Raw genomic sequence first — 27526 nt, forward strand, 5'->3', positions numbered from 1 at the left:
TGGGATCAAGTCCCGCATCCGGCTCTCTGCTCAGCGGAGAGAGCCTGCTTCCTCCTCTCTCTCTGCCTGCCTCTCTTGTGATTTCTCTCTGTCAAATAAATAGAATCTAAAAAAAAAAAAAAAAGCAACTTGGAAGTTTTACCATTTTAGCTTAAGGAGCTCTCTTTTTCTACTTTGTTATGTCCCATTCCACACTATTCATGACAGTCGATTTCCCTTAGTTTAGTTAACTAGCCCTTTGGTGATGTACGTTTATCTTGTTTCCAATCTTGGATATTACCAGCAGTGCTGCCATAACTAACCTTAACCTTGTACCAATGCAGATATATCTGTGGAAATAACACCAGGGTCAAAGGAGTGCACATTTGTTATTTTAATTGTTATTGCCAGATTTTCTTGGAGAAAAATTGTATCAATCTTTTAGTAGCCATATAAATGAAAGTGCTTATTTGTATACATCCTTGGTAACAGTGTATAATCAAACATCTTGATGTTTACTAATTTAGTAGGTGAAAGAATGCATCTATAAATTTTAATTTGTATTTCTCATTATTAATGAGGCACAGCAATTTTTCCTACATTAAGGATCCATTTTCATTTCCCCTTTTTTGAAACTATTGGTTCATAGCCTTTTCCCATTTTTATATGGGTTTTGGGGCTATTGATTTCTAGAATTTCGGAATTCTAAAAAAGGATGTACTAAAGAATTTTCCCTTTTGTGGTATGAATTGCAGATATTTTTGATGATTATTCATCTTTTGATGTTTCATATGGTGCTTTCTGGAATGAGAAAATTAAATGTTTCTTTAACATATTTGACTTTATCAGTCTTTTCTGACTTTGGGTTTATACATGATATGTGGAAATGTTTTCCCTACTCCAGATTTCTCCACACTAGTTCTTGTGCTTTTATATCTTGAAGCGTTTTAAACCTTGGATCCATTTGGAACTTACCCTAGAATAAGATTATCTGCTTTGCCTTATGTACTTACTATCTTCTGTGTACCTTATGAACAAAGTAGACAAATACCCGACATCATGGAGCTTATTTTCTCATGGACTACATACAACGAAGAGAAGTGAGCAAAGTTAGGGCAATGGGATGTGGATGGGAGTGCTATTTCAGGTGGCTAGAGGGAAGAGTCCTCAGACTAGGGGAAGTGGGGCTGTTGATATTCTTTTTGTCGCTGTCACTTCTCTTAAATCTCTCCAATTTTCCTTCTAGGTCCCCTTCATTGGAAGTTACTTACACTATACATTTATTGAAGTAGAGGAAAGTTCAAGTTAAAGTGAACTGTTCACAGTGGGACAGAGACACATGATCCGTCATGTTGTTTTGGCTTTACCTCATAAATGTGTCGCTTTGTCTAGACATACTCCCAGATAGCGTTTAATAGTTGATACATTTCAAGCTTACATTCCTCCTTTTATAGTTGCCACAGGAAGCGTGTTAATCATCCTGTCTGCACCCTCTGAAGTTCCTCCTGATCCCACACACCCCCTCCACACCAGGCCTCCCAGCTGTTGAGTGAGTGCCTCACAAAACTGTTTTTAATTTCTTGTTCCTTTCCTCTCAGCCCTTATGTTGGTGGGTTGTTTCGTAGACTATTAGCCCGCCCAAACACCAAACTATGGGAATTTTTCCCTCTTCTTACTCATGACTGAGATTTCTTCTGAGCATGTTGAGCCGTGATGCTGGCCTTAGAGAGTCATGGTGAGAAAAAGGCCCTTTAGCACAAGACAGGAAATCCCCACCTTGTCTGAGCCAGACCTCAACTGTCAGTTTTGCCTCATTGGTGGGATGTGGTTGCGACCCTTGTGGGTCTTCCCTACCTAATGACTTGTACTGTGGCTTTTGTCTTAGGCAGAAGTCTTCCGTGAGAGGCAGCTGTTCTAGTGAAGGCTTTCAGGGATTCTTACCCCTGACTCCTACCCTCTCTGTTACCAAGAGTAAGAATTTACAGCAAAGGACTTCGGAGTTTGTTCCCTTTCCTTTTGTCTAAATGAGATCTTTAAACCTTTACTCAAGTTTATCTTGAGGATTGCTAGTGACACAGGAAGGAAGGGGAATCAGGAGATGTTATCCTCCCGCGTAGTCCATCCAGCATGTATTTCTGATTTTTATCTTGATAATTGGACATTTTCGTTTTAGTGATGAATGTAGAAAAAGCATTGAATAATTTAATTGTTGGTCTTTTTGAACAAATATTCTGATTATATCTTGTATTTTTTTAGTCACAAATAGCAGAAAGCCTACTCAAGCTGTTGTAAACACAAAAACATTAAAAAAAAAACTTAAGAAGTCTAGAGGTGAAATTTAAATTTCAGGAATGGTTTAATCAGGCTTGTTTTCTTCCTCCCTCCCTTTTTTCCTCCCTTCCTCCCTTCCCTTCCCTGCCTCCTTTCCCTTTGCCTCCCTTCCCCATCCCTCCCCTCACCTCCCTCTTCCTCCCTTTTTCCTGTTTTTCCTCTGGCCTTTGTACTTGTCAGCATTGGCTTCTAGTTGATTCCCCTTTGGTTGCAGTTCACTCCACTCCCTTCCTCTTGTTCATTCATGTTCTGGGAGGAGGGTATATTTCCCTCCAGCTCTTAGAAAAATCTGGAGCCTTGTTTTGAGTCACACTAATCTAAAACATTCTATCCAGTTGGGGAAATCCCATGTGCTAATTGGCTTAGTTCTGGGTTAACACCCTTTCCCAAGCCAATTACTTGTTAAGGAGGATGAAATTAGACCGATGGCCAGGTACCAACCAGACATTATTTCCAGAGCTTTAGAAATAGGCCAGGTTTTCCAGACTTTAGGGTTTGAATGTAATTTGCAGAAGAAAGTATACATAATCATGTTTATGTTTATGATACTATGTGCCACGTCCTCTGGGACATGCTCTATATGTAATGACTTATTTAATACTCGTCACATCCCTGTGGTCACTTGTATGAATGTCGTCGGTGAGAGTGAATTTTGGCTAGGCTATTAACAAGTACCTTACATGCTTAGTTCATTCTTCTAGGTGTTACAGGAAGCATTCTTGTGAATTTAGAACTCTTACAGAAGTTTTAGCAATAATCCAATATAATCTTGTACTGTGTGTGTAAAGAAATGGAATCATTATAAGACTTGACCGCAGCCACATCCAAGTCTATCTTCCAGAGTTGAGACTGGAGTGAAAAGAACGATTTTGTGGCAGTGCTGTCACCACCTGCCTCTCTCGTGCTCCTGGCAGGCATTGCTAACTGATCTGCTCTTCACTGATAGTAATCATACAGTTATTTGGAGCTACGTGTGAATTAGAACTTATTGGCCATCTTTGATCCAGAACTCAGATGGCGAGTCTCATTACCCAGCCCTCTTCCCACCGTGCCAGATGGCCATTTTCATTGTTGGATGGTTACATTAAGTTTTGTGGAAGGCAGTCAGAATTCTAAAAGAACAAGTCTTTGTCACTTGAAGAGTGTTGATTGCTTGAAGACCTAGTTGATCTGAAGGTTGAAACCTTCAGCTCCAGGGACACCTGGAGTTAAGCATCTGCCTTTGGCTCAGGTCATGATCCTCGGGTCCTAGGATTGAGCTCCGCATTGGTGTCCCTGCTCAGTGGGGCAGCCTGCTTCTCCCTCTTCCATTCCCCGTGCTTGTGTTCCCACTCTTGCTGTGTCTCTTTCTGTCAAATAAATAAATAAAAATCTTTAAGTAAAAACAAAAAAGAAAGAAAGAAAGAAAGAAAGCTTTAGGTCTGGAGCAAACTTACTCATAGCTTGTGAACACTTGAGATGTTTGGCATTGGACAGTAAGAATTATGACTTGTTATTAATACCTCAGATGCTCTTTGTAACCAATTCCTTTTTGTATCTACAAGAAGTAAAAATGAAGTTGCCCCAACTTAAAACAATATTTGTTTGATTTTGAGTGAATAAACTATCTCAGTTATTAGTAAGAATTTTGACTGCATGTTTGGATGAGGATAGATTACATGAGAAAGATACAATTTTTTATATCCCAGGTATGTCTAAACATGCATTGTTACAGACTTTGTCTTCAAAGGATCAGAATCCTCTAGTCTGTGAATTGCATGCTTGCATAGTGCCTGCTTTACTGCTGTCATACCACATACTCCTACAGACATTACTAGTCAATCACCCAATCCTTCTGAGCCTCTACTCAGCAGGAGTTCTGCAGCTCAAAACTCCCAGGTTGTTATTACTGGCATCCTTACTCTATGCAATACCCTCTTTAAAAAAAAAAAAAAAAAAAAAAAAAGATTTTATTTAGAGAGAGAGAGAGGGAGCACACAAGCAGAGGGAGCAGCAGAAGGAGAGGAGAAGTTGACTATCAGCTGAGCAGGGAGCCCAATGACAGCTCAGTCCCAGGACCCTGGGATCGTGACCTGAACTGAAGGCAGAGGCTTAACTGAGCTACCCAGGGGCCCGCAATACTCTCATTATTAAGGACAATATAATGGGCTCCAGAGAGATCTTTTTTTTTTTTTTTTTTTTTTTAGATTTTATTTATTTATTTGACAGACAGATCTCAAGTAGGCAGAGAGGCAGGCAGAGAAAGAGAGGAGGAAGCAGGCTGTCTGCAGAGCAGAGAGCCCGATGCGGGGCTCGATTCCAGAACCCTGGGATCATGACCTGAGCTGAAGGCAGAGGTTTTAACCCACTGAGCCACGCAGGCGCCCCCTCCAGAGAGATCTTAAGCATCAAGATTAGAATCAGGGATCTTTGGTTTACAGATTTGTGCTGTTTTCTAGTTTTGACATCTAGTCCTAAGACAGAGATGCTGTGAAATAAAATGAATAATAGTTGGTATTAAAAAAAAGTATATAAGCATTCCCATGTCTTCTGTTATTGTCTGATAGTATATCTGGTGTTATGGTTAGTTGTTGATATTCCCTTAAAAACACACCACTGATGCGAAATGGAGGAATAAAGTTTTTATACCTAAAATTTAAAAACAAAAATTTGCCCAACTCTTCTATTACCTGGAAGGAAAATTTACATTTTCTTAACTGGCTTAAACATTAGAATATTCCTATGAATAACATTGAACAATTTCATAATGATACATGCATAAAAGATGAAAACACTGGAGATCAGTAATATGAATGCTTTTTAGTACTTTTTCCTTTTTTTCATACATATGGCAATAAATGCACAAAAGGTAATTAAGTTCCCGATAGTGGAGAATGCAAAAGAATCATAAGCTAAATCCCATAAAGCTTTTTAATTAAAAAATGGAATAGTTTTAAGATGTGTTTTAGATTTGGGAGAAAAACCATTAATTATAATATTAGGTTAAAAAAATGAATACTAATATTTTTGGATTGTTGCTGTTGGTTAAAAGTAGACAACAAAATGCAGGGTAATAAGCCTGGATTCAGGTAATACTTTTAATATAATTTCCTTGAGGGAGGCATTAATAAGCATATTTGACTAGAAACAGCACATAACATGTATATTAGTTTTGTTTTTAATTAGATTTAGACAGAATTCATTATTTTTAATGGCTTTTCATTAGTGAACAGAAACCGTTATTTGGATGTATTATGGTAAAATAAATTCAAGGTGTATGCTTATTTTCTGTAAAGAATCTCTTAGGTATTTAAAGAAATTATTGTTTGGAACACAAATCCTAGACAGATATTTGAAATTCCTCACTTTTAGATAAAAGTATGATTTTATATCCTCTAAAACAGCAATTTTCTCTCTTTCTCAAATCAGATCTTAATAATGAACTGTAATTAAATGAGATTGTTTACTTGAACTGCTGAAAAGTCTTACTGCTATATTTATATCTGTTCACATTGGACTTGTCAAATAATATTGCTGGAAGTGGAGGGTCAAAATTAGATTTTTCTCTGAGATTTTATTTGAATTTTCTTTGAACACAATAACTTAGTTTTGGTCCAGAATTTATGTATGTTGACCAAATTCTTGGGTTAAATCTGCCTTAAAGAGACACTGAATTTAAAGTGGGATCTTAGACGTAATCCCAGATTTACAGTATTTGCCATTATTTTCACATGGGGAATTCTGTCTGCCTTACACAGGCCAGTTGGAATTAAACTCCAGTTGTGTGATTTATTCACATTACTGTAGAAATATGTCTTCCTGATGCTAGTCTGCTGAATTGGAGCATCTGAAAACAAGAAAAATACAGTGGCTTGTTAATGGTACACCAGGGAGGTAGAAGTGGGTTCTTTTAATGCACAAATGAGCCATAAATTAAGCTAATAATGTTCTTCCTTAACTATAGTTTTTAAAGGTGAGTCTCTCCAACTTTATAATGTTTTTATATAATGTTAAATAATGAAATATCACCCACACGCTTGCTGTGTTTTCTTCAAACAAATCTCTCTCTTACTTTGGTTTTGCTCAGTGGAAATTCATGCAGAGCTGAGGACAGCAATCTCAGCATTATCTATAAATCAGTGCCCATTACCTGTTAGGCCATAGACCTGCCCCCAAATATATAACAGTAAATCCAATAAAATATGGATATTCACAAAACTTAGATTTTATTTGACTTCTGAGCAATTTCATAAATATTTCTTCATCTCGTCGGAGTAACCACAAGAAAATGACCCTATTGACAATGAACAACCAGGAAACAAACATGGGTGTATTAACTGACTCAACTTCATTCAGAGCTCCTGAGTTTTCCCCCTTATTTCCTTGTTTGGTTCTGCTACTCAAGCTAGAATACCACCGTGCAAGTGTTTGTGTGTGTGTGTGTGTGTGTGTTCTCTTCCCCCTTTTAGTTTTCTTTGTTCTGTGACAAATTTTCAGTCTTTTCTGGTTATTCATGACCTTGAGGTTTTTGAGGAGTATCAGCCAAGTGTTTCATAGGATGTTCTTCAGTTTGGGTTTGTTTGATGTGTTTTCCTCATGATTAGACAGAGGCTATAGATTTTTTTTTTTAAGATTTTATTTATTTATTTGACAGACAGAGATCACAAGTAGGGAGAGAGGCAGGCAGAGAGAGAGAGAGGAGGAAGCAGGCTCCCCGCCAAGCAGAGAGCCCGATGCGGGGCTCGATCCCAGGACCCTGGGATCATGACCTGAGCGAAAGGCAGAGGCTTTAACCCACTGAGCCACCCAGGCGCCCCTGAGGCTATAGATTTTTAGGAAGAACCCACAGAGATGATATCCTCTTCTTACCACATCTGTTAAGATGTGCATGATGGTCTGTGGCATCACAGGTGATGGTAACCTTCACTACCTGGTTAAGGTGGGATTACCAGGCTTCTCCACTGGGAAGCTTGCTTTTTCTGTTCTTTGAAACCTAGGCACTAAGTCCAGCTGTCAGTGGGCTTAAGCTCCACTTCCCAGAGAATCAGGGGTACTTTTTGACTTATGTTCTCCAAAATGGGAAGTACCAGGGTTCAGCATACTTTTCAGCATTTCAAGGAGTGACTCCCCTGAAATGTCACCTTCAAAGTCCTGCCCTTGGAGAGGTGAGGGCCTCTCTTCTCTCTTTGTATATGGCAAAATGCTTATCCACCTACCTTAGCCTTTGATTGGACTGCATGCTTGTTTCTTCCATTAGACAGTCAAGTTCTTGAGGGCCTGCGACACGTTTTTGTAACAATAGCAGTGGCAGTGGGAGTAGCCATCATTTACAGAGTTTTCATTGTTGGGCTCTTCAACAGAGGGAGATAACAGAGATAACAGAGGGAGAGGGAAAGGGAGAAGCAGACACCCCCACACTGAGCAGAGAACTTGACATGGGCTTCGATCCCAGGACCCCAGGATCATGATCTGAGCTGAAGGTAGGCAGATGCTTAACCACTGGAACCACCCACGTGCCCCATTGTTGGGTACTTTTTTTTTTTTTTTAAGATTTTTATTTATTTATTTGACAGACAGAGATTGCAAGTAGGCAGAGAGGCAGGCAGAGAGAGAGGAGGAAGCGGGCTCCCTGCTGAGCAGAGAGCCTGATGCGGGGCTCGATCCCAGGACCGTGGGATCATGACCTGAGCGGAGGGCAGAGGCTTTAACCCACTGAGCCTCCGAGGTGCCCCTTGTTGGGTACTTCTTAAAGTACTTTCCATTGCTTATCTCATATAATCCTCAAAACTAACCTTTGACTTGGACACCACTAATTTTTCCCATTGTACAGATGAGCAGCCTGAGCCTCTGGCAGCTTCAGTTTTCCAGGGGAAGCCCAGGTGAACTGTGGCAGCTCTGCCTGCTGGCATCCATTTCGTAGCACTGTGGCTGGTACAGAGCAGGTGTCAAGTCCATATTTAAATGTGTACAGTGATGAACTGATGAACAAGACTTGTTTTGCTCTTTACCTGACCTTCTTTCAATAGAGAGCTCTGCTAAAGCATAGAAAAAATAAGAGAGCCTTAAAAATAATCATGCTTCATGAAAGGCGTTGCAAGCCAAGTTCTGTCACATTCCTTTCTTTAAAAAAGTGTAATTGCCTTTAGTGGGCTAGTTAAATTTGCACACAGCTTCCATCATGTACTTCCTAAACCGCGTGTTGTACCTTCTCCCCATTCAGACCAATTTAACCTATTATTGATGAAAGGAAGGAGGTTGATCTCCTGACTCTTGAAACCAAGGAAGTCAGGAAGAGAAGGAAGAAGTCAGAAGATAAAAGTATAAAATTAAAACCAAAATAGCACCATAGTGTCATTAGGAGACACAACTATGCAACTCTTTAATGTCATCTTCTAATTCATGTATTTGTGCGCAAAAATATGTATTAGCAGCACTCTGTAGGTAGGGCCCTGCTCTACATATGGCAGTAATGGTAAACAGCACAGAGAAGGAACCTCTTTTGAGAGTCATGAACTAATGAGGAAGACAGACATTAAATTAAGGAGTGGACAACAAATTACATGAGTGATAGGCTGTCCCAAAGAACACAGGTGCCCATTGCCAAGACGGTCCATGGCCCTTGTGCATGCCTCATGGAAACCTCCCCAACCAGAGTGTATTGACGATGACATTAAACCTTTAGGCAGGAGTTTTAAATGCATTCATGGAATTCACTAAAAAGAAAGTTTTCATCACAGGTTGAGTGAGGTTTCACTGCCATTATAGATTCTCTGGCTGCAAATATGTTGGCAGCATGTCTTCATGAAGATTGCATTCCCACAAGACAACAGGTGAATGGCAAATTACTTTGGCAGCCCAGCCACCCTGTGGTTTCTATGCTCCCGGTTCACCCTGCCCCTCTTGGGAAGATAGCCTTGTATAGTAGGTCGCCATGTCAGAGTTGGTGAGCTATTGAAAATGGGTCTGGTTGCCAACTGCACGCATGTCCTTCTCATTCTAAGAAAGAGTCAGTAAGGGGAAACTGAAGTGCAAATGACTTTTCCTTCTTATTTTAGACGGAGAATGTCATACCTGATGGTGGAAGGCTTCTCGCTGATTGGTTTTCTCCCCAAAACTAGGTTTAAGTTAACCGCGGTCTTTATTTAGTGTCATGTTTTTTACTTAAAAGCATTTATTCAAACTTCTGAAAAACAAAGCATTCAATACTCTGAGATTGTACAACTGCAAATGATTAATGATATAATTCTCAGCGCTTTATAAAGTGTCTTAACACTGGAGAGATTTATACAGTGTGAAATGGCGATGGTGCTTCGATGTGAGAATAGGTAATCAATACCTCCAAGCTTGGAAAAGTGTTCTATTTCCTCCACTAATGACATAGGGGTTTTTGCAAGGCAAGGGTGTCTGGAGCATGAAGCACTCCAAAGAAAAATTAATTTAAAATCTGAAGTGGAAGATCAGTTTCAATTAAAATTGCACTTGAATGTACATTGGGTAGAAGTGTGAAAGCAAGCATGTAGTCGGCTTAAATCTTCAGATTGTTACCAGTGAATAAATGAATCCCACTGGTACGAACCCTGATTATATTTTTACAGAGTGCTAAATTATATGTCACCCATGTCTAGAAGGTTTTGAGAAATAATACGAATGGAAAGTGTGCTTCTCAGAGTTTGCAGAGTACTTTTCTTTATTAGTAGGATAATTACGAGGTGTCTGTGTTTTTACAAAGGACAGCTTGCATTCTTATTTCTTTGGAGTCAAACATGTTTGGATTTATTTTACTGTGCATTTTTTTCATTGAGTATAATTTTATCGTACTAGTGAGTTTCTAAAAGTCATTACACACACACACACACACACACACACACACGATATTAAAACTTTAGCTTCCAGGGGTGCCTTGGTGGCTCAGTCAGTAAGCAACTGGCTTTGGCTCAGGTCGTGATCCCAGAATTCTGGGATCAAGCCCAGCTGTGGGGTTCTCTATTCAGCAGGGAGCCTGCATCTCCTTTTCCCTCTGCCTGTGGCTCCCTCTGCTTGTGTGTGCCCTTCCTCCTTCCCCCACTGTCAAATAAATAAAATCTTTAAAAAAAAAATTAGTTTCCATAATTTGAACATACAGGCTCATGAGACACAGCAACAATCACTTTATTCCTCTGGAAGAAAATTTAAAGAATGGACAGGAAATTGGAGTTATTCCTAATGTCCCTTTTCCCCTCCTTTTTTCCTTCAAATGTAATGATGCAAGATGAAAATAAAGTTTGGCTAGAATATATGCAAATGCACACTCTGTTCCTTTATGATTCATCAGAGTCTTAGGGAATTTGACCAAGAGGTGAGGAAACATGAGTGAAAAGCCCTTTATGCTGCTTGTTTTAGTAAGGAGCTTTATAGTCAAGAAAATGGTGATGTTAACTTTTTCTCAAAAGCCTTATGACACTTGTAAATGACTTTGAAAAGTGCCCTGAGGTTGCTAAACCTTTGCCAAGCAGTGAGCGTGTTCTTCCTGATAGTCTCTTCCATCTTACTGTTTCGGATGAGAATTAGGGAAAATTACCCAGGCGTAGAAGAAAGCCAGGTTGTTTGCCAGGTAGCAAGAATATGCATCATTTTTCGGGGGGGACCCATTGCTCTTGCAGTGTTGACCATTACCGTAATTAAAAAGATGTTCTGTGGTTGTCTCTTTTTTCATGGGACCATTGTTTACATCAGCTGTGAGCTGTATAGACTTAGGGGGGTGGGGATATTGATGGCCTGTGTGAACATGGTAGTGGGTTGGGCACAGGTGTGTGGCCTTTTATTCAGCAGTAGGAAAACGTACTGTGTCTCTCTTTCTCCATCACACGACGCTAGGTTTAGAGAGAGGTAGGAAAGTACTGGTGGTTGGGTGGGTTGGTCTCTTCAGATCACTTTGGCCATTCCATCCTCATCTGATATGTGAAGAAATTTAAAACTGAAACCTAGGACTCTGTCTCTCTCTCTCTCTCTCTATATATATATGCACATTATACTTTATTGTTTGGGAAACCTAAAAATTGTAACATTTAGATTTATTTCATATCCAAATTCCAAATTTTTTTTAAGATTTTATCCATTTATTTGACAGAGAGAGATCACAAACAGGCAGAGAGAGAGGGGGAAGTAGGCTCCCTGCCCAGCAGGGAGCCACAGGCGGGGCTGATCCTAGGACCCTGAGATCATGACCTGAGCCTAAGGCAGAGGCTTAACCCACTGAGCCACCCAGGTGCCCCTCATATCCAATTCTTAAAAAGAGATGTATGTTAATCTTTCTAGCAAAGGGTGTTTCCTTTCAGTGGGCCACTCCTGCTTTGTCATGTTAAGAAGGTTAAAGGCTGGGTGCAGAAAAATCTCAGAGCCTGTTATCAACTTAATAGACATCATCCCCAGATTATTTCATTTCCAAGTAGTGCAGACAGGTGGGGTGCATGCAGTACGTTTTCTCTGCCCATGCCTGCTTGGTACCCAGTAGGATTCTGCACTGTTGCATTTTCATTCCTGCTGCATGTGTCCGCCCAAAAGCCTGCATTTATATGAGTGCTGCATTCATTCTGAATGCACCTTCATACCCCCATGTCCAATGAGTGCCTGAATCCACTAATTTACAATTTCTGGCAACCCAAAAAATCTTCCACGATTAACCAAAAGAAAACCCTGCCTCATTGCCCCATTATTTGTCATGAGTCTCATCCTGTGTTATGTGGCCTTTAATTTTTAATTTTTCCTTTTTCCAGTTCACAGACTCCTAGGAGCAGTTGTGTTTGGTATGCCGTTGGTACTAGCAAAACATGCTGAACAGAGGAAGGTGGTTTCTTGTGAATAAATGCTTTGCTTATTTTGGAAGACTTACTTAGAATTTTTTAAAAATATGAACAACTCTGACAGCCCTTCTGCTCAGCTTCCTTAATCTGATTACAGATAAAGTAGCAAATGTTTGATTACAAATCAAGAAGCAAAACCATCTTAAGGAACATGTCTTTTCTTTAATCTTGTCGCCCTATCAAGCAAATGGCTTGGATCCATAGTTTTCAACAGACTGACTTCTTTGGGTGGGAACATTGGTGGGGGTGGGGGGGGTGGGGGTGGGGGTGTGATGTACTTTCAGAGATACAGTGGTTGGCTTCCTGCGTCCTGTTCATTTCATCCCTAACCCTTGAGTCATGAGGACTGAAGTATCGTTCTCTTTTAACAGGTGCCTATGGTCCTGAGCACTGGGTCACGTCTAGTGTCAGCTGCGGGGGCCGTCTCCAGTCTCCCATAGACATTGTAGACCAGCATGCACGGGTCGGCGAAGAGTACCAGGAGTTGCAGCTGGATGGCTTTGACAATGAGTCTTCTAACAAAACCTGGATGAAAAACACAGGGAAGACAGGTAGACTCCCGACTTTTTTACTAGTCAACAAATCAATGGGAAATAGTTTTAGATGGCTCTAATATTTACCTTACCCGTGGTTTTTGCTCCTTAAGTAGTGCGTGTTGCTATAAAGAACATAGAGTGAGAGCTTTGGAATTAGCTCTTGGTTGGAGAATCAGCCCCTTGCTCTACAAGCTGTATGATTTGGGGCAAATTACTTAACCACTCTGTGCCTCAGGTTTTAGAAATACAATAAAGGTGTGTAATAAAATATCAGCCTCATAAAGTTGTAAGGATTTAGCGAATCCATATAGGTAAAGTGTATATAAAATGGACTTTCAGAAATCTGCTTTAGCCTTTATGGTGGCTGCTAGCCACATGTGGCTATTTAAATTTTACTATTAAATCCGTCAGTAAGTAAGACTAAAGTTCACTCCCTCAGTTGTAATAGCCACATATCTTTTTTTGTATTTCCCCCTGACTTTGTTAGGTTGTTTATGTACAGCATTTCAAAGCAGAGGATACAGCTTAAAATCTTCGTGGAGTGTTTTTGGGGGGGAAGATCTGACTTTTATTTAACATGATATAAGTATATATAATATGATGATTTGATACATGTTTATATTTCCAAGTAATTACCATAATTTGGTTAGTTAACACTCCAATCACTTCACATCCTCAATTCCCTCCCCCGCTTCCTTCCTCCTTTCCTTTGTGTCTTTTCGTGAGAACATTTAAGACATACTTTTTTAGCAGCTTTGAAGTATGCAGTAAGGTATTGTTGACTATAGTCCCCATGATTATACATCCCCAGAACTTATTTCTCTTCAAATGGACGTTTATAGCCTTTGATCACATCTTCCCATTTACTGTACATTCAGCCCCTGGCAACCACCATTCTACTCTCTGTTTCTATGATTTCAGCTCTTTTAGATAACATATATAGGTGAGACCATAGAATATTTGTCTTTGTCCGACTTACTTCACTGAATATAATGCCCCTAAGGTCCACCCATGTTGTCACATATGGCACGATTTCTTTCTTTTTTATGGCAGAGTAATACTCCAATGTATATTTTACTCATCTGGTCATCAGTTGTGGATACTCATCATTTCTATGTGTCAGCTCTTGTGAATAATGCTACAGTGAACATGGAGGTTGCAGATATCTCTTTGGGATAGTGATTTCATTTCCTGAAGTAGAATTTCCAGAAGTAGAATTGTTGGATCATAGATAGGGTAGTTGTATTTTTAGTGTTTTGAGGAACTGCCATATTCTTTTCTGTAGCATCTGCACCAATTTCTGTTCCCACCAACAGTATACAAGGGTTCTCTTTTCTCCACATCCTCACCAGTACTTTTTTTTTATTTCAATTATTTTTTTTTATTTGTTTATTTACAGCATACCAGTGTTCATTGTTTTGGCATCACACCCAGTGCTCCATGCAGTACGTGCCCTCCCTATTACCCACCACCTGGTTCCTCAACCTCCCACCCCCACCCCCGCCCCTTCAAAACCCTCTGGTTGTTTTTCAGAGTCCATAGTCTCTCATGGTTCATCTCCCCTTCCAGTTTCCCTCCACTCCCTCTCCTCTCCATCTCCCCATGTCCTCCATGTTATTTGTTATGCTCCACAAATAAGTGAGACCATATGATACTTGACTCTCTCTGCTTGACTTATTTTGCTCAGCATAATCTCTTCCAGTCCCGTCCATGTTGCTACAAAAGTTGGGTATTCATCCTTTCTGATGGAGGCATAATACTCCATTGTGTATATGGACCACATCTTCCTTATCCATTCAGCCGTTGAAGGGCATCTTGGTTCTTTCCACAGTTTGGCGACCATAGCCATTGCTGCAATAAACATTGGGGTACAGATGGCCCTTCTTTTCACTACATCTGTATCTTTGGGGTAAATACCCAGCAGTGCAATTGCAGGGTCATAGGGAAGCTCTATTCTTAATTTCTTCAGGAATCTCCACACTGTTCTCCAAAGTGGCTGCACTAACTTGCATTCCCACCAACAGTGTAAGAGGGTTCCCCTTTCTCCACATCTTCTCCAACACACGTTGTTTCCTGTCTTGCTAATTTTGGCCATTCTAACTGGTGTCAGGTGGTATCTCAATGTTGTTTTAATTTGAATCTCCCTGATGGCTAGTGATGATGAACATTTTTTCATGTGTCGGAGCAGAGAGCCCGATGTGGGGCTCGATCCCAGGACGCTGGGATCATGACCTGAGCCGAAGGCAGAGGCTTTAACCCACTGAGCCACCCATTTCCCTGATGGTCATTGAGCACTTTTCGTGTACCTATTGGCCCTTTGTGTATCTTTGGGAATATGCCTAGGATCTTTTGCCAACTTTTAACCAGGGTTATTGAGTTATTGAGGGTTTTTTTTGGATTTTATAGTGGGTTTTTATTGGGGTTTTTTGGTACGAAGTTGCATGAGTTCTTTTTGTATATTGGGTATTAAAATCTCTATCACATGTATAGTTTTCAAAATTTTTTTTCCTATTCAATAGATTGCCTTTTTTTTTTTTTAATTGTTTCTTTTGCTTTGGAGAAAGAAACTTTTTAGTTCAATGTGTTCTCACCTGTTCGGTTTTGCTTTGGTTGCTCGTGCTTTTCATGGCATGTCCAAAAAATCATCACTAAGACCAGTGTCTAGGTGCTTTTACCTGATGTTTTCTTCTAGTTGTATGGCTTCAGGTCATACATTAGAGTCTTTAATTCATTTCAAGTTAATTGTTGTGAATAATGTAAGGTAGGAGTCCAACTTCATTAACTTTTGCATGTGAATACTTAGTTTTTCTAACGCCATTTATAGAAGAGACAGACTATCCTTTCCTACTTAGTGTTCTTGGCTCTCATGTCAAATATTAGTTGGTTATACATTGTATATGTGTGGGCTTATTTCTGAGCTCTAGATTCTGTTCGATAGTCTGTGTGTGTTGCTACACCAGTATCACACTCTTTTGGTTACTGTAGCTTTGTAGCATAGTTTGAAATGCCTCCAGCTTCATTCTTCTTTCTTAGAATTCCTTTGGCTCTTCAGGGTCTTTTATGGTTCTGTAGAAATTTTAGGTTTGTTTTTACTGTTTCTATGAAGAATACCCTTAGAATTTTGATAGCAATTGCACTGAATTTGCGTATCACAGGTAGTATTGTACCAGTTGCATTTGAAATGCTTGGTAGCCACATATGGCCAGCAGTTACCGTAGGGAGGCAGCAAGATCAAGTGCATTCTGTCATTGCAGAATGGTCTGTTGGACAGCTCTGTGCCAAATGCACAAATGGAAGTAAAATTCTTACCTCCTTGGGTTTTTGCTTTTTTATTTTTTTGAAGATTTTGATTTATTTATTTATTTGACACATAGAGGGATTGAGGGAGAGAGCATGCACAAGCAGGGGAAATGGTAGGTAGGGGAGAAGCAGGCTCCCCGCTCAGCTAGGAGTCTGATGCCAGGATCAATCCCAGGACCCCGGGATCATAACCTGAGCCAAAGGCAGCAGCTTAACTGACTGAGCCACCCAGGTACCCCAAGGTTTTGCTTTAATATTTCCTATTACATTAGAGGACAAAGGAACATGTTCTCATGCTTTTCTATATCAGCCCAGCAACTTCATGCTCCTGACTTTAATTACCCCCATCACCCTCATTTGTCTTCAGAAATTTATGAATACAGAACTTCTTGTTTTCACCATTGCTAATACAAAGAGCTGCCTCCCTCTTAATCACTGTTGTGCAACTATCAGTTTCAGATGGTCCATGGAATTAGAGAATGCCTTGCTGTGCTCCACTGTCTGACCTGAAAATAAACACAGCGGTGTTATATCTCTGCTTAGTGCTACCTGGGTTTCCATTGGTACTAAGTATATTTTTCATGTCTTATTTTTTGACTCTTATAACTCTAATCCATTAAAACAAGCTCACTGTCTTTCTCTCTCTCTTTTTTGAAATGATCCCTTTGTAACCAAGAATGTCACTATAAACCACTCTTGGTAATCCCTTTCAACAGCCTTGGCTGGCCACAGCCCCCACACTGGGCTAAAACAACTTCAGTGTCAGCCCTTTGGTTTCATTCTTATTATGGGTCACAAACTTGCCTTTTTCTTTTTTTTTTTCCTTTCTTTCTCCTTCCTTCCATCCTTCCTTCTTTCCTTTCTGTTTAAAAATTTTATGTATTTCCTTTAGAAAGTGATAGCCCCCAGAGTCCAGGGAGGAGAACACAGAGAGAGGACAGAGAGATAAACTCAATCAGACTCCATTGAGTGTGGAGCTGGACACGGGACTCCATCTCATAACCTTGAGATAAGACCCAAGCTGACACCAAGAGTCGGTGCTCAACCAACTGTGCCCCCTTAGGTGCCCCAGCATTGCCTTTTCTTTTAACCTAAGTGGCTGCATGGGCGACTTTGGGGGGATCCATTTTCCTTCTCCAAATTAACATTTGTCTCAGATTATTCTTGGTTGATTGCTTTGGGTTGGCCTGGTGTGTTCATAGAGTTGCTTCTCAGTCCGCATCATGATTCCTGACTTCAGACTCTTCTTTGTAATGTTCTCATGATCAGTTCTCCTTGCCTCATCTCAGGCTACCCTCTCCTGTACCTTAAGTCATCCGTCTGGGTGTATCTGCTCAGGAAAAATTTGTGACTGATAAGGTTATCTGTACACACTTTTTCACCCCTCCCTCTCTTCCCCAATGTAGATTGTATATTTATTGTTACAATTCAGAATTTCTCTACCAGTGGTGCTGCTTTATGTTTCCAATGTGTGCGTCCTTTGGAGAACCAGGATGGGAATATTGACTCCCCCAACAATCTGAATGTGGTGGACTGTAGCGTGGCCCTACTGGGTGTAATCAGACCTCAGAGCCAAGTGCCACCTCAGTGCCACATTCCAGAAAAGCTGCCAAAGGCAATTTGCTGGGCTCTCTGATGTGGTTTTCTACTTGACTTGCAACGCTTGACAGCCTTCTGCAAAGATAACACATTTCAGTGACAGCTTTCAGCTTGGTATCTCCAATGACAGGTTTTAGAGCAAGTTGATTCATGACCTTGGTCTGGCAGGAGCTGATTTTCAATCTCTGTCACCTTGCTGACTTCCTGGAGTGATCCACAACTTGTTGCATGTCTGTGAGTATGTGTGCCTGGTTTTCGAGCATAGCCATCCAAATGTGAGCACATCTATATCAGAAATTTGAGAAGAAGCACACCTTTCTGAGAAGTAGAAATAAATCCCCTTACTTCTCAGACCATACTTACTGTAAATTCCTGACATCATCCTAGACAAACTATATCTCAAATAATCTAAGATGATTCTCTAGGACTGTTTTGTAAAACATGACAACCATGTATATGCAATTTTGAACAAGAACCTGGAATTGTTTTTCTGTTCTCTCGAGTTTCAATGTATGGTGGTATAGAAACTTGAGTGCAAAAATCACACTGTGTTGTTTATCTTCTTTGTTTTTTTAAAACTTCTTTTTTTTTTTTTTTTAATAAGCACAAACCTAGAAACTTCTTTCATCCTGTACTTATTAAAATGCTAAAGGAGTTCATGAATTTTCAAGTATTTTGAGAATTGAAGATTCATTTGTTTTGTCCATTATGCATGGATCATATAAATTCAACTGAAAACAGTATACAGACAATGTAGGGTGCTGTGTCTAAATTAAGGGCGAGGATTGATAATATCCCCAGTGAGTAGTATTGATAGGTAACCTAGAAAAACACCCATTTATCTTCAGCCCCAACTGAAGTTGAGGTAGACCTACAGCTGGTGCTGTTCCAGAAAAGGAATCTGGACCTAGGAAGGAAGAGACCTCAGAGTATGAGGAGAAGGTAGCCAGCAGAGGAAAAGCACCAAGTGCTAGAGAAGTCCAAAGATGAAGTCCCCCTGCTGCTACCAGTGGCATGCAAAAACGTGCCACAGGAAAGTCTCCCAAATTCAGCCCTGCTCCGGATATAGCTCATGGGAAGAGAAAGGCCTTCCCAGGTTTGGCAACCCTAAATGCTGCAGAGCCCAAGACCCCAGGTAAAGGCCCAGGAAAGAAGCCAAGAATCAAAGAATCAAAGCAGCAGAGAAAGAATGAAATTCTTCATTGGGGAGAAAAGACCCATGACAGACTCCCAAAAATCAGAGGACAAGTTCTTCACTATTTCTAGTAAATCTGCAAGGAAATCTTTCCACACCTCAGAAGCCTGGCCCGGAAAACCCAACATTCCCCAGTCGACCTAAAGTTAGAGAGTCAAGCAGAAGGAAACATCCAAACTCCCTAAGGAGCTTTTTAAAAATACCCAGGTCCTGACCGCTGTTGTAGCCTTCCCCAAAAGTGAGCTCCGGACTTAAGTGCTTTTTGAAAAACCTTGGCAAATATTACAGGTGTGTGTTTGTGGGTGTAAGAACCTGTACTTTGAAGTAAATTCATTTTTTAAATTGCTCTTCTGTGTATTTGCTAACATAATAGAGGAAAAACACAATGCTTCTGCGTGGTTGTTTTTTGTTATTAAAGTGTAACATTTGCTTTTGAGTAAACTGTTGACGTTCCAAAAACATTTTTACGAAACGCGCGTATCATCAAACTAAGGTTTTGCAAGATGTTACCCTTTTGAGGAACTGGACAAAGGGGACACAGGACCAATGTATTATCTCTTACAACTCCACGTGAATCTATAATTACCAGAAAAATTAAAAGGTTAATTAAAGACGCCCCACAGAAGCCACATTGTCTTTCTTTGTTGTGGTTCTTCATTTTATGTTAATCTTGGATACCTAGATGAAGAAAAAACTTCTTTTTCCTTCTCCATTAATTTTTAACCAACACATTTTTTTAAATTTTTCTCCAAAAGTCTTTTGTGAATTTTTTTCTTCCAGAAAATAAATTCAGTAGAGAGTATTTATTTTTTGTGATGGAAATTTACAGTTCACTTATCTGTAAAATAGACTGTCTTTTGGATATTAAAATATGAATATAGAAAGTTAATATTTAAAGCAGCCTATTACATACAGACAGTAACTTTCCCATAAAACAGTTTTAATGTTCATATCTGTCTTAACCCCCTGAGAGGGCTATATATCCAATCCAGGATAATCAATAGAGCAAGTTAGTTGTACGTAGCCCACTTCTCGAAAGTTGTCTAAAATATCTTTACAAGACAGATAGCATCTCTCTTTTTCTTCCTGAGAAGCCATAACTGTCTACTGTGCCACTTCTCATTTGATTTCATCTAAAGTTATTTCCCTTTCTTTCATTTTTGTAGAATGAAAAGATAATGCATTCATCAAGAACATTTCAAGATAATCTTGCTGTTCCTAGCATTAGCTTCTAGCTAAATGATCAGAATTTAAGACTTAAGACGGTGCTTCTGATGTATGTTAATAAGCCATGAGCTCCTGTGAATTTTAACTCTTTGGAGGGCTTTTTGGTGTTTGGTGTTCACTACTTTTTCTTTCCTCCCACACCAAGGACAGACAGATAGTCAAGGATTTGTCATCATGCATTCATTTACTTCCATTTTCCCACTTTATATTTATCCACTCTGTGTTTTTTTCCCTTGGCTATGTTCTTGCCCACTTGTCTGCATTTGCCACAATGCCTGACATTGATGGATTCAGGAAATCGTTGTTAAATTAATTAAAGAATATAGATTACAATAGGGAAAGTATGGAAGCAGCCCAAGTGTCCATCGATAGATGAATGGATAAAGAAGGGGTGCTATATAGATATACAATGGAATATTATTCAGCCATAAAAAAAATGAAATCTTACCATTTTAACCATGTGGATGGAGTTAGAGAGTATAAGGCTAAATAAAATAAGTCAGAGAAAGACAGATACCATGTGATCTCACTCATTTTTAGAATTAAGAAACAAAAGAAATAAACAAGAAAGAGGCAAATCAAGAAACAGACTCTTAACTATCGAGAACAAACTGCTGGTTACAGAGGGAGGGCGAGTTAAACAGGTGACGGGCTTTAAGAATACACTTATGTTGAACAGTGAGTCCTGTATAGAATTGTTGAATCACATGAAATTAATACAATGCTGTATGTTAACTGACTGAAATTAAGATAAAAACTTTAAAAAAATTTTTTTTTCCTGTTTCAGAGTTCTAAATTCTTGGGTTCTTTCATCCTATTATTATTCAGTCTTGTCTAAACTCGAATTCAAGTCAGAGTTGTTTCACTGGGTCTGTCTTTAGCTAGACCACTACAAGCTCTGTTTCAGTCTGCTCAGCTCCATTTCTTTTCTCTGACTCTGGTAGTAGAAACAAGTTTTGGGGTAGATGGAAACTGATTACATGCCAATTGCATAACCAATGATAATGGGGAAACCAGTGCTGTTTTACACAGGGAGACTTAAGTAAATTTTGAATTTTGGGGGTCATGTCTGAGGCTTGTCTTTGTTTTTTAGAGCACAGTTCTCTCGGCTAGATTGATATCTGTCATACATTGTATGATTCAAGGGTCAACTTACCCACTTTATTCATCTTGCTCAGTTTAGCAGTGAGTTCACTGAGACCTGGGATAATTCCATGACTTGACAGCTCCTGGATGTCTGAGGCTGCTCCAACTTAACATGTCCAGTCTCTCCTTAGCAGATGACTACAGTAAATTCCCAACTCTTGTTCCTACCAACTAGTGTTGCTTTCTTCCCATGCCTTCTTCATTTAGTAGCCAGAATAATTTTATTTCCCAAATCTGATCATGTCTCTCTTTCTGTCTCACGCTCTTTCATTCTTGTTCTTTCTTTCAGCGATATCAAGGACTTTCCATTTCTCTTGGGGATAAAGATAGATTGATCGCTGTCCCTGCCTTATTCCCCAGCTTCTGTGTCACACCCTGCTGTCTGGGTGCCAACCACCCTGGCTTTCTCTTACTTACTCTCACTACAGCAGGGTCTTTTCATCAGCTTCTTTTTTTTTTTGGACAAGCTCCCCTCTTGTCAGTACTTCCCAAGTTTGCTGCTTTAACTATCAACTCACGTAATTTGATCAGTCCTTGAAGATACCCACTCCCCTGCTCCTGTCTGGGCTTGGACTCACCTCTTACCACTTGTCCCACTTGCTGGGCTGCATCTGCTGTCGTTTTGTTGACAGGACCTGTCTTTCCCACAAGCTGTACCCTCCCTGAAGCCAAGATCTATGCCTGATTCACTAACCTTTTCTTCTCTGGTCATAAGTTGGTAAATATTTGAAGAAATAAATGCCAGTGTTAGATAAGCTCATGTTTCTTGACTGCCAGACCAGACCAGACCAGAACGTTACCCTTTTACCAAGGGCCCTAAGCATTCCCTCGTGGACACCTGCATTTTGGGTGGTCTGGGGTGGGGGGAAGGGTTCCACCATCAAGATCCAATCATAGTGGTCTTTTCTCATTTTGTAGTGTTAAAAATTGGTTGGGAATAGTGGAAGTAAATAGCAAGCAGCTAGTTTCCCTGCCATCCATTTTTATTTAACTTTTGGCACTTACTGCTGTTTACTTAGATTTTGGTATGAACATTTGCTTTAGCCCAGCATCATATAGACATGTTGAGTCTAATTTATAAACAGTGGGTGGATGTCCTGCAAACATTGCCATGAATGCCAGGTACTCAGTTATCCCTTCGAGCTTAGGAGAAAACCAGTTCCTTATCTGCCGTGTGACTCCCACCTGTTCCCTCCCCCTGCGCACAGCCCTGGGGTATTGTTGCATTTGGGGGAGCCTCAGACACAGGGGAAGTCTATAAAAGCTATGGCTTATCTCCCTAGGATAATAACTTTTATAAACAATGCTTATGCAATTATACAATATCATCTTTATGCTGTAATGTCATATAGCAATGACTGTTGTAAGCATCCTCGTTTGTCAATCCTGTGATCTCCCAGCAGACCCGTGAAGCTACTGTTGTAGCATTCCAGTTTTAAAGAATGGGAACTAGAGCACCAAGAAATGTAATGCCTTTCCTACAAGTGGAGTGTGACAGGTGGTAGTAGTCAGATTCAGACTCAGCTGGCTCCAGAGTCTGGCTCTGTCTCTACGCCTGTGCTCTGCATTTTACTTCCTGTCTCAGAAAGGTGTAGATCCAAAGCCCGTGGGTGGCTCCTGCTGTGGACTATGAACTCTAGGTTCAGAAACTCCAGATTTGAAGCCTCCGTTCCTTCTGCTCCCTTTGTCATTCTGTTGTGATTCCATCCCAGTCCACAGTAGTGGTTCAACAACCAGAGGGCCTGTTCTACAAAGTCCACTCCCATGTACCTTTCCTGTTTACTCCTCCTTTCCTATCAGTCTCTATTCGTTAGCTGTTACGGGCTACTTTCATGTCACCTAATCTGATTCAACTTACTTCTGTTGTTTTAAAGTTGAAATTAAAATTCATTACTCCCAGCATGGAGCCCAACTCAGGGCTTGAACTCACAACCCTGAGAGTAAGACGTGAGCCGAGATTAGAAGTCAGACACTCAACTGACTGAGCCACCCAGGCACCCCTTTATTATTATCAGAATAGTATCTATTTACTGTTTTTCTTTCAACTGGCTCTCTTTATTTTAATTACAGAAATTGATTATAAAGTGTTGGTACCAACACCTTAATGGGAAGACCTGTACTATTTGACTTGGAGAGACTAATATAGGCATGTATGCCTGTGATCTGTGAATATAAATCAAATTACCAAAGTTACTAAATTGAGCATAATACTTACTCTTGGGTACAAGGGGGAAATGAGTATCAGGGAAGTGTGGAGAGCAGATCAGCACCACATTTGATATTTTTTTCCCCTTGATGTGAACAAAGCAGAGAAACAATCAAGAAGAGAAAATACTTTTTTTTAACTCTGTGTTGTAATGAATTCAGAGCATCTACTCACCACTTACAATGTCTCTCAAGTCTTGCTGTGGTCCTTGCCCTAGGACACTTCATTTTGTGAGGAAGTCAGTATTGCTTTAAAATGGAACCGAGGGGTACCTGGGTGGCTCAGTCAGTTAAGCGTCTGCCTTCAGGTCGGGTCGTGATCTCAGGGTCCTGGGATAGAGCCCCAAGTCTGTCAGGTTTCCCAGTTGGCGGGAGTCTGCTCCTCCCTATCTCCTCCCTCAACCCCTCCCCCTGCTTGTGCTCTCTCTCTCTCAGATAAATAAATTATATATATATATATATATATATATATATATATATATATATTTTTTTTTTTAATGGAACTCTGTCTGAAAAAGGAGAGTCACACCTTTGTGGGTCCCTCTCCTTGTGGCACGTGAGCTCCGTCCATACCTCCACAGAGGAGTCTGACAGGAATCTCCACTGAATGTGTACTTGTTGGCTTTCTGGCACTGGTTGGTTAAGGCCTTTCCCTGTGTGATTTCCTTCAGGCATCAAAACAGCCTTGCCCCGTTGACCCTTTTAGTGTCATGGGAACAGTGGTGGAGACTGAGGCACGAAGAAGTCAGGTAACTTGGTCCAAGGTCATCTGCTCTAAAGTCAGCAGAACTGGATTCTGACCCAGGTCTGTCCATCTTCTGAGCTCTTGGCTCTTAATATATTCTATGTTCTGTAGGAAGTATCTTGATTTTGTTTTCAAACAGCTCTGTGTCCTCAGTGGTCATTGGAAAATGGTTTCGTGATAGCAGAGAAAGTTCTCCCTTCGCAGTTTTATAGGTTAACAAAAATAGAAGCCGCATTGAGAAGGGGGAGTAGGAACACGAAGCGTGCTGTGTGCTCTAGTGAGGAATACAGTAAAATGAAAAATGAGACTAATGTTTCAGATTGTACAGTTCCCTAATTATGCTTTTAATTATTCATATAAAACAAGTAAAATGACCCCTGACAGAGACATAAATGATTTAGGTAAAATCAAATATTTATAAGATGCTGCTGAGTCCCTGGATGTATTGTAACAGATGCACTCAAAATGCTTTGCCTTCATCCTTTGGATGCAAAATGTTACGTATAGAATTTATAACAGGATGAGAGTAATCAAAAATATCTAAGACACTACTGACCTAATTCATAGATATTTTGGCTTTAGAACTAAAGGCATGTGATTGGTTTACTGTGTTTTATCTTGTAAAATAGCATACTGTGTTTTAGGGATCACCAAATGACAACCCCTGCTTGTTTCTCCATTCTTAATGTGGAAATAAAAATCAAAGGGAGAATAAGATTCCATGACACATGAAAATTATATCCATATTTTAGTTTGGATAAAGTTTTATTGGAACATTCATTTACATGTTGTGCTTGGCTGCCTCTGTGCTACAAGGACTAGGTTGGGTTGTTGCAACTGGGATCTCAGGGCCCGCAGAGATGATCTTGCCCTTGAGAACTTTTGCCAATCCCTGTTAAATGTGCCTACCACACAGCACAGGTAAAACAGCCACAGCATGTTTAATCTGCACAAGAAACACTTGCTTTGACTTCGTTTCATCTCTTAATTTGCTGTCCCACTAATTGAACATTCACTGTATATTTTTTCAGAAATTGGAGAAAAACTGTCTTTTGAATGCAATAAAAAGGGATTTATATGAGCAGGGTTCCTTTACTTGCTTTTAATGCTTCCTTTATATAGAGGAGTACTGAAACTAATTGCACTGTTTTAGAGATGGGTCATTAGCCTTGTCCCAGTCTTTTACGGAGACCTAATTTTCATGCAGGATTTCTCACAAAGCCTGAACTGGGATCACTTTAGGAAGAAGAGACAGTGATGATACAAGAGCTTTTCTGCGGTTTACACAAATTTGGCTGTTGATCACAAACCATGAAGTATATTGGTTGACATCTTACACATATTTAGCAGCCAGTGAGTGTTTGTTGAATGAATGCATGAATTCACTTTAGAAAACAAACAAACAAAGGGAGTGTATCACTTATAAAAGAAAATCTGTTTGCTAATGCATCTGGATACTACATTCCTTTTGGGAAAATAATTGTTATGCCAATATAAATCCAAGTTATTCATTTCAATTTCTCTTTTCCTGTGTTTCAGGAGGGGGATCCTTTTGAAAGTCAGGGTTTAAATTGTTGAAGGTTCCCTATGTTTTGGAATTCTCAGGTGTTCTTTTGGATGGGTTAAGTAAAATTTTCCTATATGTGAAATAATTTTCTTTTTTTAAAAAGCATTACATGAAATCTAGTTATCTGCAGTTATTTGAGTGATTTAATGTATAAAATTTTGCCAGCATTTTCCTGGGCACTGTTTTCAATACCATGTTTTCGTGGTATTCGATATTTCAAAATTTTAGGGTATTCAATACCACTGTTTTCAAATACCAGGAATGCAACCCCCACCTTTGCCATATGTCCACTGATACTGCCTTAAAATTGAAAGAACCTGCAAATTTTATTTCCTGTCTAAGCTTTCTAATCAAAGAAACCTGCCTCTCACATCTGGCTTATTGTATGTTTTTCCCACTTCATTCCAGACCTTGAACCCAGGCGTAGCCCCTGGAGTCAGTGCTTACAAAAAGAAAAATTCTCCCTCTCCAGATAGTTTTGGTCATTGAACAGACTAATGAGACCCTGATTCAGAGCATCATACTCTGGGACTGTCTCCATTTTCTTCTTCTTCCTCTTCCTCTTCCTCTTCCTCTTCTTCCCCCCCCCCCCCCGCATCTGTGAAATGGATAAGAAATTCTGAGATCGCTCCCTGCGAATTTTCATGATTTAGAGTGAACCAGAGCTTGAGAACATTCTGCAGATAGATTGTGCTAATTTATTCAAACCAGTGTTTTTGACTTGTTTTTCCAACAGGAACGTGAGGAAATAATTCACATCATGTAATCCTGAACTTTACTGGAAGCAGTGGAGGAAGTCATTCAAGTTTTTTTTGAGATTCACTTTGTTCCCCTTCCCTTCCATATTTTTGCAGTTGCCATCCTTCTGAAGGACGACTATTTTATAAGTGGTGCTGGCCTGCCTGGCAGATTCAAAGCCGAGAAGGTGGAATTTCACTGGGGACACAGCAATGGCTCTGCGGGCTCAGAACACAGCATCAACGGGAGGCGCTTTCCTGTCGAGGTGAGAAGGCATCGAGATGTCAAGTGTAGCCCCACTTAGGGTCCTCATATTAGTCAGATGCTTTGTCTTTACCCCCAGTGACTTTGCGAATGAAACTCATACTGTCCATACCTTGGTCTCTGGAAACTGTTTATATACAGCGTGACAGGTGTACATTCCTCCTCAAGTTTCTCACCTTTGTTTGACTGAAGAAGCATGGGGAAGTTAGGGGCCTTGTGGTTTTGAGTAGACTCACCCCTGGCCAAGGATTTTCAACCATTTGTTTCATCTGGCACAATTTCTTTACTCTGTTTTTCTGAAGTCCCACTTTTTAAAGGTGAAATTCTGTATGAAACTCAGGTGACTGTTTTTGCCCTTTAAAAAAGAGAAAATTTAGTTGATACATGAAGAGGTGTCTCAGAACCTTCTCTCGGTGGGGAAGCTCTTGTAAGGTTTGTTTGTTCCCACCAGCTGTTGAGAAAGAGGCTGTGGCCATTGGTGGTATGACTCTCAGTTAACGTTGCTGGGATCAATGGTGACATTTTGCCTTTCCTGTGTCAGTTTTCTCAAACATCCTTCCTGCAAGACAGAAGAAAGGGTGGGTATGAGAGACGGTTTGCATCTTTTTGGTGAGGAAGGGAGGAGAGAGCAAGACTCCAGATTCCTTCATTAGTGTTGGTTGGGGCGGCATACCTTTTCCATTGCTAACCTTGTTTTTACCTTTCACCATCATCAGGATGGGGATATTCTTTTGTTGGGGCACATGAGTTTGTTAGGTTTGGTTCTTTTATGTGGTGAGCTTTACAAATTTGAGGAAGAACTGAATGGATGTGCCTTCAAATCTATGATTGGACTCAAACATGGAACAGCAACTCTTAGTGTGTTATAACTTCTAG

The 27526-nt window shown here is 40.1% G+C and overlaps 1 protein-coding gene across 4 annotated transcripts in view; it reads left to right on the forward strand.

Moving 5' to 3' along the window:
• The window catches only part of PTPRG (protein tyrosine phosphatase receptor type G), a 696945-nt gene that overhangs the window by 393471 nt on the left and 275948 nt on the right, over positions 1-27526 (forward strand). For all 4 annotated transcript variants that reach the window (XM_045990633.1, XM_045990636.1, XM_045990635.1 and 1 more), the window contains exons 3-4: positions 12500-12679; positions 26503-26651. In XM_045990633.1, the coding sequence (XP_045846589.1) occupies positions 12500-12679; positions 26503-26651 (329 nt within the window). The remainder of the gene's footprint in view (positions 1-12499; positions 12680-26502; positions 26652-27526) is intronic.

Source organism: Meles meles, chromosome 20 (assembly GCF_922984935.1).
Source record: "Meles meles chromosome 20, mMelMel3.1 paternal haplotype, whole genome shotgun sequence".
Classification (NCBI taxonomy): Eukaryota; Metazoa; Chordata; class Mammalia; order Carnivora; family Mustelidae; genus Meles; species Meles meles.